Source organism: Xenopus laevis, chromosome 2S (assembly GCF_017654675.1).
Source record: "Xenopus laevis strain J_2021 chromosome 2S, Xenopus_laevis_v10.1, whole genome shotgun sequence".
In the NCBI taxonomy this organism is placed as follows: Eukaryota; Metazoa; Chordata; class Amphibia; order Anura; family Pipidae; genus Xenopus; species Xenopus laevis.
The window spans coordinates 86,822,422-86,833,541 of record NC_054374.1 but is presented as its reverse complement, the minus strand read 5'-3'; the positions used below and the strand labels follow the sequence as shown (position 1 = coordinate 86,833,541).

At 35.7% G+C, this 11,120-nt stretch overlaps 1 protein-coding gene across 2 annotated transcripts in view; it reads right to left on the bottom strand.

The window, feature by feature from the left end:
* Window positions 1–6,840: 6,840 nt before the first annotated feature.
* LOC108709625 (Nance-Horan syndrome protein) overlaps window positions 6,841–11,120 on the bottom strand; it is a 121,163-nt gene continuing 116,883 nt past the window's right edge. For both annotated transcript variants that reach the window (XM_018249644.2, XM_018249645.2), the window contains 2 exons: window positions 9,120–9,246; window positions 6,841–8,377 (listed from right to left, as the gene is read on the bottom strand). In XM_018249644.2, the coding sequence (XP_018105133.1) occupies window positions 7,810–8,377; window positions 9,120–9,246 (695 nt within the window). In that variant the 3' untranslated portion in view covers window positions 6,841–7,809. The remainder of the gene's footprint in view (window positions 8,378–9,119; window positions 9,247–11,120) is intronic.

The window sequence follows — 11,120 nt, the reverse complement described above, 5'->3', positions numbered from 1 at the left end:
GGGTAATTTTGACCCTAGCAACCAGATTGCTGAAATTGCAAACTCGAGAGCTGCTGAATAAAAACCAAAAAATTAGTGATGGGCGAATTTATTCGCCAGGCGCGAATTTGCGGCGAATTTGTGCGATTCGCCGCCATCGAATAAATTCGCGAAACGCCCGCGAAAATTCGCGGCAAAAATTCGCCGGCGTCGGAAAAACGGGCGCCGGCGTCAAAAACGAGACGCCGGCGCGATTTCGCAAATTTTTCGCCGTTTCGCGAATTTTGCACGAAATTCGCAAATTTTTCGGCAAAGCGAAATGGCGCAAATTCGCCCATCACTACTAAAAATAACCCAAAAACCAAACCGAAAACATGAATTATAAAAAATGAAAACCAATTGCATATTGCCTCAGAATATCACTCTACATCATACTAAATGTTAATTTAAAGGTGAACAACCCCTTTAATATAATGTAAATGTAAATGTCTCCATAAAGTAATATAGTATATGGTACATTGCATATGTGGCCTTTCCACAAATCCGGGCCTGCAAATAATGGCCACATTATTTCAAACATGTTATATACATTTGTGTACAACCTAACTTTAATAATTTTAATAATAATTAAAGGGGACCCATCACGCAAAAAAAAATATTCCAAATCCTATTTTATCATGTTAGACAAGCCAAATGAACTTTAATTACACCGTATAAATTATTTAAATCTTGTTTCCATCAATCTGGGAACTCAAAATTATAGCAAGCAGGCAGGAGCCATTTTGTGGACACTGTTATTAAGGCAAGCCTTGCGTCATCTCAGAATCTTGTTTGTGCACCAGAATGGGGGACCTGATGTCCATCCTCATGCACTGGCTACACAATTAAACAAGTAAGAGAACTGGGGGAATGTGGGGAGATTTTTTAAATCAGTTTACAACAGCTATGAATGCTTTAATAAAATAAAATAATTTTGATTTCACGTTTAATTTGAAAATTTTATTATACAGATTTTTATGTCTGGGTGACAGGTCCACTTTAACGATATAAAGAGCAATTTTGATGTTAAAGATAAACTACTTGCCAACTCATTTGCAATGCAGTCCAAACCCAGTAATTGATTGTTCTATGTTATACAGCAGTGGTAAAGTCAAATTTGGAAACAATAGATCCAATACAGGGATCCACAATCCTTAAAGGGATACTGTCATGGGAAAAAAATTTTGTTTTCAAAATCAGTTAATAGTGCTGATCCAGCAGAATTCTGCACTGAAATCCATTTCTCAAAGGAGCAAACTGATTTTTTTATATTCTATTTTGAAATCTGACATGGGGCTAGACATATTGTCAATTTCCCAGCTGCCCCAAGTCATGTGACTTGTGCTCTGCTAAACTTCAATCACTCTTTACTGCAGTACTGCAAGTTGGAGTGATATCACCCCCCTCCCTTTCCCCCCCCAGCAGCCAAACAAAAGAATAATGGGAAGGTAACCAGATAACAGCTCCCTAACACAAGATAACAGCCGCCTGGTAGATCCAAGAACAACACTCAATAGTAAATACTCATGTCCCACTGAGACACATTCAGTTACATTGAGAAGGAAAACCAGCAGCCTGCCAGAAAGCATTTCTCTCCTAAAGTGCAGGCACAAGTCACATGACTGGGGGCAGCTGGGAAATTGACAAAATGTCTAGCACCATGTCAGATTTCAAAATTGAATATAAAAAAATCTGTTTGCTCTTTTGAGAAATGGATTTCAGTGCAGAAGTCTGCTGGAGGAGCACTATTAACTGATGTGTTTTAAAAAAAAAACTTGTTTTCCGATGACAGGATCCCGTTAATGATTTTATGAAAACCACCCAAACCCCTTCATTTAGGTGCAAACTATCTCATACACAGACACTAACAATTGTATAAACACAATACATTCCTTCATATTTGTGTAAAAAGAAATGTTCCTTACAGTGCATTCATGAATACACTTACTTAAATGAATTCACAACTCATACATTCTCAGACACGTTACCTACATTAAATAACTTTCTATTTTATAATTCTTTATATGTTTTACTTATTCAATGTGGTGTAACTGTTAATACATTATTGTGATGTTGCTGACTTAGCTTAAATAACTTAATGTGATCACAGCATATATTTGCTTTTATATACTTATATTCTTAATAGTATTGGTTACAATGTTTGAGTTGACTACTGTTACTGGCAAATTATCTTTCATAATAAATAGATGGTGCCAGTTTAAGACAATTCACATTTGCAAATAGTTGCTCTGTACATGAAAAAAGGTCAGCAAAATATTTTAATATCACATATTTTTAGTAGAAGGAAGCCAAATTGTGGAGATTGCTAGTCTTACATTGTTGTTGTTCTTTACAAATAGGTGATAATAAAATACTACAGGCAACAACATTTTTGAAAATGGTGTTCTTTTTCTCACATTTGAAAATTCAAATCAACATATCTATACTTGCATTGTGAATGTAAGAATGGGTTCTTATTCATCACTTGTGATTGGATAATATAACAGGAAACCACATTGTTATAGATAAGAAAAGTCTGTTTGTTTTGTGTTTATTTTTCATATTTGAAAAATCCAATCATTCCAAGTAAAGAAAGGAGAAAGTTATTGCTTTTCTAATTGTATTGTTGTGCTAACTCAAAGATGGCAGTGGTTTATAGCTTAGGTAGCCCTTGTTGTACTGCAATGATTCTGGCCTAGGGTAATGGATTTACGGTTTATCAAGAAGCAGGGTATGATAAGCTTATTACTGGTAACAGAATTATTTAAAATGTTAAATGTGTTGTACCATTAAAAACCTGATTTTAAACTGTCTAGCACTAATTTAATAGTTTTCTGTATGAATAGCTGCCTGTATTTTATATCTTTCTCATTAGCATACAACTATTCTTTCTGTGTTAAATCTTTTAATACCACCTTAACTTACATTTTGCTTTCACGTGTTTCTTTCCCATTCACCTTTGAAATGTAAACATTTTTCACTATTCCTTCCATGCTCATTATACCACAGACCTTTATCTTCATTAAAGTGCAAATTACAACAACTTTCTAGCACATGCAAAAGACAGATTTCAAGAATTTCACTGATGTCTGGTATCGCTGCTATTACTTTCCGAGTGCACATTCATGGCCTTCTAATCATTAATTATTCAACCTCTTTGAATAAAATGCTACACTTTCTTAAGGAATTTTTTATCATTGTAGAAATACAATTTTTTCAAGTATTTACAAAAGATTTTTTGATATTCTCATTACATTTAAGAAGATTCTTATTTGAAAAATTGGATTATAAGTATTTGATGTGCATTTTCAGTGTAAACCAGATGCAATATTTACATGGAAATGAAGCGTTACATTTATTTTTTTTTGCAAAACTGAGTTGGATAATTAAAAAACAAACCTCCCCTTCAATTAATTTACAATTATCTGTTTTCAATGTAAACAATCTATTAGGCAACTTTTCTGTATCCTGAAAAAAATTGCTTAACGTACCTCTTACTAACAGAACTGTTAATAACTGAAACTATTAAACTGCTGATAATTCTTCAAGAACAAATTGCCAAAATGCTTTATTGCAAAAATGTGGAATTACATAGTGTGGCCTGCTCAGCTTTCCTTAAATGCGTCCAATGTCTGTTCAGTTTATGACAGTTTGCTAAAACACAATACAAATTGTAGGTATCCATTACCTGTAGCAGAGTGATCACTCTATTTAAAGCAGGGGAAATTTATTTTATGGATAATTAATTTTATGCATTAACTCATCGATTAGGGACCAGACCAACGAGCAACCCCTCAGTAAAAACAAATTCCTTTCTCCCTCCAACTGTATCCTGTTAGGCTGTGAGATAATGAACAGCTCATTAAAGGGATACTGTCATGGGAAAAAAATTTTTTTCCAAAATGAATCAGTTAATAGTGCTGCTCCAGCAGAATTCTACACTGAAATCCATTTCTCAAAACAGCAAACAGTTTTTTTTTTTATTCAATTTTGAAATCTGACATGGGGCTAGACATTTTGTCAATTTCCCAGCTGCCCCAAGTCATGTGACTTGTGCTCTGATAAACTTCAATCACTCTTTACTGCTGTACTGCAAGTTAGAGTGATATAACCCCCCTCCCTTTTTCCCCCCAGCAGCCTAACAAAAGAACAATGGGAAGGTAACCAGATAACAGCTCCCTAACACAAGATAACAGCTGCCTGGTAGATCTAAGAACAGCACTCAATAGTAAAAACCTATGTCCCACTGAGACACATTCAGTTACATTGAGAAGGAAAAACAGCAGCCTGCCAGAAAGCATTTCTCTCCTAAAGTGCAGGCACAAGTCACATGACTGGGGGCAGCTGGGAAATTGACAAAATGTCTAGCCCCATGTCAGATTTCATAATTGAATATAAAAAAATCTGTTTGCTCTTTTGAGAAATGGATTTCAGTGCAGAATTCTGCTGGAGTAGCACTATTAACTGATGCGTTTTGAAAAAAACATGTTTTCCAATGACAGTATCCCTTTAAAGAAAAATTCAACCCCTTACCTACCCCCCTACTCTACATAAACCCCTTCCCCGCAGCCTAGCTGCTAGCCCGGATATATGCCCCTAACTTTTTCTTACCCCTCGGAGCAGATTCAGTGCATCGGAGTTCACGGCAGCCATATTCTTCGGGCAGTCGAGCAGTCTTCGTTTAAGACAACTGTGCATGCGACAAAAGTCACGGAAGATGCCGAAGTGCCAGAAGAAGACCCGAAGATTACCAAAGAGGAAGAAGATGGCTGCTGTGAACTCAGATACCCTGAATTTGCACCGAGGGGTAAGTGAAAAATGAGGGGCATTTACCCGGGGTATCGGCTAGGCTGGACGGGAGAAGGGTGGGAGGGGGTAGATTTTTTTTTAATAAGGGTTGAATTCTTCTTTAAACAGAGGGCTTCTCGTTGGATTTATGATTTTTTCTCATTGTGCTCATAAGAATGTTATTTATTGAAAGTAGAATGTGACTGTCAATTTCAGATTTTGACGTGTTTGGTGAGGAAACAGCAAACACCATACGTATTTCCTAATAAAAATAATTAGAAAAAAGACATTTTCCTTTTATTCAAGCTTTGAATTTTTTTCCATGACAAATCTCAGACACAAATGGTGAAAAAATTGTGATTGAGATTTTTTACATTTAACACAATGCTAGTTAATTGCCAGGGTTTATGCAGTAAAAGCTGACAAATTGACATACTTGGCTGCTTTGATAAATGTTTTAATTTATTAAGGAATTCTTTGACAGTCAGGAACCTGCTTATTATTTTTTGTGTGAAAAAAATCAGGATTCCTCACTTGGAATTTTAGAAATGTAACCCCTGAGTGTGCTTTGTCAGTTGTCATGATTGTACAAATAAAATCAGAAGTGTGTATCAAATCTGCAAGTATAACAATATTGCTTCCATCAAAACATTACTATTATGCTTGTTTGCAAAGAGCAGGACATCCATAATATTTTTCCTTTGAACATTCTAAGAGCGGTCCCTAATAAAAAAAAAAAATACATATGTCGTAAATAAAAACTGATATATCTTCTAGTAGAAGCTGTAGGGATACAATCCTGTGCATCCATTTTCACCAAGCAGATGTTTGTTAGCATCATTAGTAATACCTAGTTTCAATACATGAAGGCAACACCTGTGATATTTATATAGTAATAGATTTTACAGAATTCTAAAATACCTTTTGTATGTTTTAAGGTTTATTGGGTATTTTAAAATTACCTGTGTATCGTAGTATTTTTATGTGAATCTCATAATTCAATTGTGCTCTTAGCAGTCTATCACAGCTTTTATTTCATTTAATGGCACTTCTAGAAGTTGTTTTTAGGATCTCTCTCTACTTTCAGTAATGTACAGTATATCCTCTTATTTTTAAATACTTTAATTAAAAAAGAAACCTCCAGTAGCCACTGCCCAGATGTTAGCTACCAGAAAATCTTAGACTTTCTCTTATGTAGAGCTGACCAGGCCTGGACTGACCATTTGTATATTTTGGCAAATGCCAGAGGAACTGCTGCAAAATGCCATAGGACCAGTGGGAGGCTATCTGGGCCTCATTGTACTTGAAATGCCAGTGCATATTTTGAATATCAGTTCCAACATAGCTCACCCATTTTGGCTTTTTTAGTTGTATTTTCGACCTATGGTTAGAACTTGTGGCATTGGACATGCATACAGAGCACTTGCCCGCTGGTATTTGCACTCCCTGTGGTCAACAAAATGCCCCAAATACCTGTACACTGCAGGACAAAGGAATTCATGTGTCTTTAATTAAGTAATCACACTGTATTGTTTCTTTCTATAATGCATCATTTCCCCACATGTGAAAAGGTTCCCATACGCCGTTGCCCTTAAAATCATGTTGCTTTCACCTATTGCTAAAAGCTGTTTTGACCACACTTCTCTACCAATTGGGTGGAATTTTGGCAAACCATTGCACTATCCCTTAAGTTTTCAGGTGGTCCATCTGGACTGAAAACCTGGTCTGCTTCCCAATAGTGATTGGCTGTGCCAAAATGGTGCCAGCATTCTACTATAGTCCCCGTTTGATCTGCTCTTTTATATGTTGAAAAAAGGATCAGTGCAATTTGGCCATTCACTTGTGTGGTGGGCAGATCACCAATAAATAAGCTGTGTTTGACTACCAGCTGTATTAACATAGATTAATCGTTTCATTTTGACATCATTTACTATAAGATATCAAGGAATTGCTTAAGAAACAACTGTGATGACATTGCTTTTCTGCTGGTTTTCAAGCAGAAACGTAACTTTAAATGAAAAAACAATGTTACAGTACTGTCAAATGGGTTTTATATGTTAACACCTTAAAAAGCAGGCCACTGTTTTCTAAAATTTTACATAAACAAATTTGAGGCTCATAGTTAGTAATGGGTATGATTTACAATGATGCAGATTATGACAATGGTATTCACAGAATACAATTACTTTCTCATTCTTTTCATCAACATTAACTTTTAGTTAGTTATTTTTAATATTTTTAGTGCTTCAACAAGTTATATATCACTGACAGAGTAAAACACTCTTTAGAAATTCTAATGTCTTTTATTCATTAGCTGCATATACACTTTAAATTACATATACCTATTTACAGTTTTATCAAAAATATGGTATTTACAGTTTTTTTATCTTAGCTTCTTTAAAATCCACTTTCTGTTTTTCCTGAATTTGTACAAAAATATGTATATTCAAGGTTTATTTACTGTTTCCAATCTTTTTGATTTCCAGGGAAGCACTTTAGCAATATATGTTTTTACAATTATATGAGTATTGTTTCCATAATAATATTATTTTTGTTTTTCGCTCCCTTAAAGTGGATTTATATATGTAGTTAATACTAAGAATCTGAAGTTAAAAAAACTTGTTAAAACAGAATGTGTTCTTATTGGTGGGAATGATAAATGACAAATACTTGCACTAATATAATCACAGTCTTTTTGTTGCTGTTGTTTGTCTGCTAGTTTTCTTTAAATCCTTGATGGGATGTATGTGCCTTTTGCAGTTTGTTTGTTGTCTGATCCAGATTCTTCAATCAAGTTTATATGGCAAATGAAATAGTTCATCAGAAAACAGAATTCTGGTGCAATAAGCAGTACATACAATTCACCTATGTTTTTCCAATGAATTCTGGGACATGGTCAGGGACATGTTCTGACATATTTATGATTTTCAACGAGCAATATTTTACCATAATAGATGTGGGCTGGTACAAATATAATTTAACATGAAGCAGGAAATATTCTTCTTACATTGAGCTCTGTGAGGACCTGTCATCATGAGGGCTACCATCTGAGTTTTCTGTCTCTCCTTCTGATATGGCCTGCATTGGAGCATTGTAAAAACGACACCTGACACTGTAACGACTGCTGCTTGCAGCAGGGGGCACTCTAGACCTTCCCACTCTTGAGGCGGCAGACATAGTTCCACTTTTCGCAGAAAAGCCCTCAGATATTACACGAGGAGAACAAGGGGATAATGGTGAGAATGCATCACTACCAGGTGATAACTGACAACCCTCTTCAGAGCTTGAGGAGGAGTCAAGTGCTAGATCACCAAGGGATTTAGGTGTTACTGGGCTTTTCAAAATCTCAGTAGCAGACATGCGGTAGCTGGTTTCTGACCTGCTGCCCTTTTTCAAAAGTAGCAACTTAAATTCTTCATTGGATGTATTGGATTTTTTGGCACTCCTGTAGATCGGGCCAGGAGACTTTTGAGAGACAGCAGTGGCCCCAGTGCTCCCAGTTAATGGCCTTGATTTGTTTTTCACAGTGGTGTCCCCAGAATCTTTTCTTCCAAGTATTTTTCGTTTGGATCTGTTTAAGGCAGAAAATATTAGTTCAAATAATTATGTATATTTAAAGAAATAAAACCATAAATCAATCAACAGCTATATTACTGCTTGCATAAAAGACTTGTTATACTAAATGAAGATCAACTTACAAATCACTCCTTTTGTTAATATTGTGTTAATTCTCCTAAACTTTTGGATTCTAAATCTTAGCAGAGGCTAATAGCCAAATAGACCATAATATTGGCTTCAAAGTGTGGGCATATAGAAAAAATTATCTTCAAAACTAATAGTGCAGATATCATTGTCATCTTTGATTAACCTTTTTTTAGACCTGAACACAAATGTATGTGTTTAACAGTTTATTCAGAATTTTGCCATCTTTATCTAAAACTGGGAACCTTAACTTAAATCCTTGTAAGGTTAAGACAAACTAGAACTATATAAAGCATTTTTTCAGCTTTCAAATGTTGAAAACTATTTTATCTTGTAAGAAAAACTGAACAATGTGAAAAGCCTTCACAAGTTTTTATACTGAGTTGGAAATTTCTCATAACACAAGTATGCGGCTATGTTGTGCAACACGGAAAAAAACTAGGAAAATGTTCCAACATTTCACATGAATTTTTAGGAGGAAAAAAACATGATGCCTTTTAAAAATGTCATAATCAGATGGGTATCAATAAGATTGCTGAAGAACCACATTTTTACATAGTTTATTTAAAATGTAACCATTATCTGGATGAGTATTAAAAAAGGTATGTCACCTGTGAATAGCTGCAAAAAGATCCTCCGTTGTACGAGGTTTGTTAGGGGACACAAACGCATCATCTGTGTCTGCCTGTGAGTCATCACTCATTGGTGAAATTAGGTAGTCCTCACTCTGAGATGATTCTGGGTTACAAGAGGAAATATTGCATAATTAAAATGAATTACTTTAAATGATATTATTTTAAGCATTATTGCTTCCACCAGGAGGAGTTGCGCTGAAAATTTCTGGTTTCACCATTAGCAGTGCTTGCAATAAAAATGCACAAGATTCTAGATGCTAGTAGCAAGCTGCTGTGGGAACCCTGGAGCTACCTGCTTCCTACAGGGTTGATGTTGAGCTTGGTAAATGAGCCTTAAAGTGTTTGGGTAAAGCCAAGTTTTGTTTAGGGAAGAAAGGTATAGGTTTTCTTTTTTATTCGGTAAATCCTGCTCTGGGGTTTGATTTTAAGTGATATAGGGTAGGACTGTTTTACACTTCTTAAGCTGGCCATAGATGTTGAGATTTTTAAAAGATCCGATCCCCATCGTGAGACCACGATTTTCTTGGAACGATCATACAATCGTACGAATTGACCATCAACTAAAAATACCAATTTGCCAGGAAAACAAAGGGGAGCTGCCTGCTTGGCCCTGCAAACATAGATAGATTGCACTGGGATGACAAAGATTTTTTGACCTGGCTGATCAATTTCATGTCGGCCGAAAAATCGTAAGATGTACGATCGTTCGAATCCCACTAACCGCACGATAATTTTGAAGGATTGGTCGGACTTCCCTAAAATCAGTCGTTCGACAAGAAGAATTGTCGCATCTATGGGGAGCTTAAGGCAAGTTCACTTATTGACTTTAGTCTGAATGTATAACATCTGAGCTTCTTCTGAAAAGAAACTCAGCCTTTGTGTTACTAAGCTGGCAGATAATGGAAAGTTCTGACAATCTTGAAATTTATCACTCAAGGGGGACTTGGACGAGTGCATATGCAGTACAGAAATGTTTTGAATACATTTGCACTGGTCATTCACTCTCCTAGAAGTGGCACAGCAGACACCTGAAGCAATGAAAATAGGTAAAAAAACACCATACCAATAAAGGGGGCTAGACCCCACATGAAAACAAGTAAAAACAAAGCTGCAGGGCAGGTAGGGGTCCCTACTTCAGCAGTAATATATCAATATATATAAATCTCAGCAGTCAATTAGTATATAGTAAATTCTTCCAACAAAGTTCCAGCTGAGTGATATTGGTTGATATAATCGGATAGGGCTGTTCTTTGCTGTTTGTATAATTGGAAGGTATTGCCTAAAAGTTTCAGTTCTTGATGAAGGTTGCAAAATAAATATAAATGCTCAGATTTATATAAATGCCCACAGCAATTATAAAAGACCAGTGGCCACTGTAAAATTAAACTGTGCTTTAAAAGTCAATACTTATCCAATACACAACCAGCTCCAACAGGGTCGACAAATGCTCTGCAGGCATCTAGGTGGTGCAAGCTTACCATAGAATTGTAAAGCTGATATGCTCATCTCAAACTTTGGGCCAGATTCAATTCATATATAAAAAAATTATTTTATTTCTGTTGCATCAATGTCCAACGTTTCGGTCCCTGTTAGGACCTTTCTCAACACTTTTGAACACTTTGATATATATATTTGCTGAAGGAGAGGCCTCTACTTGCCATACCAGAATTGTTTTAAGGATTAGGATTGTTTAAACTTTATGGGTATGTCTAATAAATGTATACAGCCAAACCTCAATTTTACATCCAATAAGGCACAATACATTTTCCTGAATTTTACAACCATTTTTTTCTGGTCCCCTGAAAAACTTAAAATGGGGGTTCTACTGTACTTTAATGTGATCGAGGTGTATCTGTGATAATCTATTTGTGGAGAATTCTGGTGGAGTTTAGCCTTACTGCATAACTGTTTAGAAATGCACATTAGGTGCGAACAGTGTTAACCATACATATACTGTATAAATTATATATCAGAGAT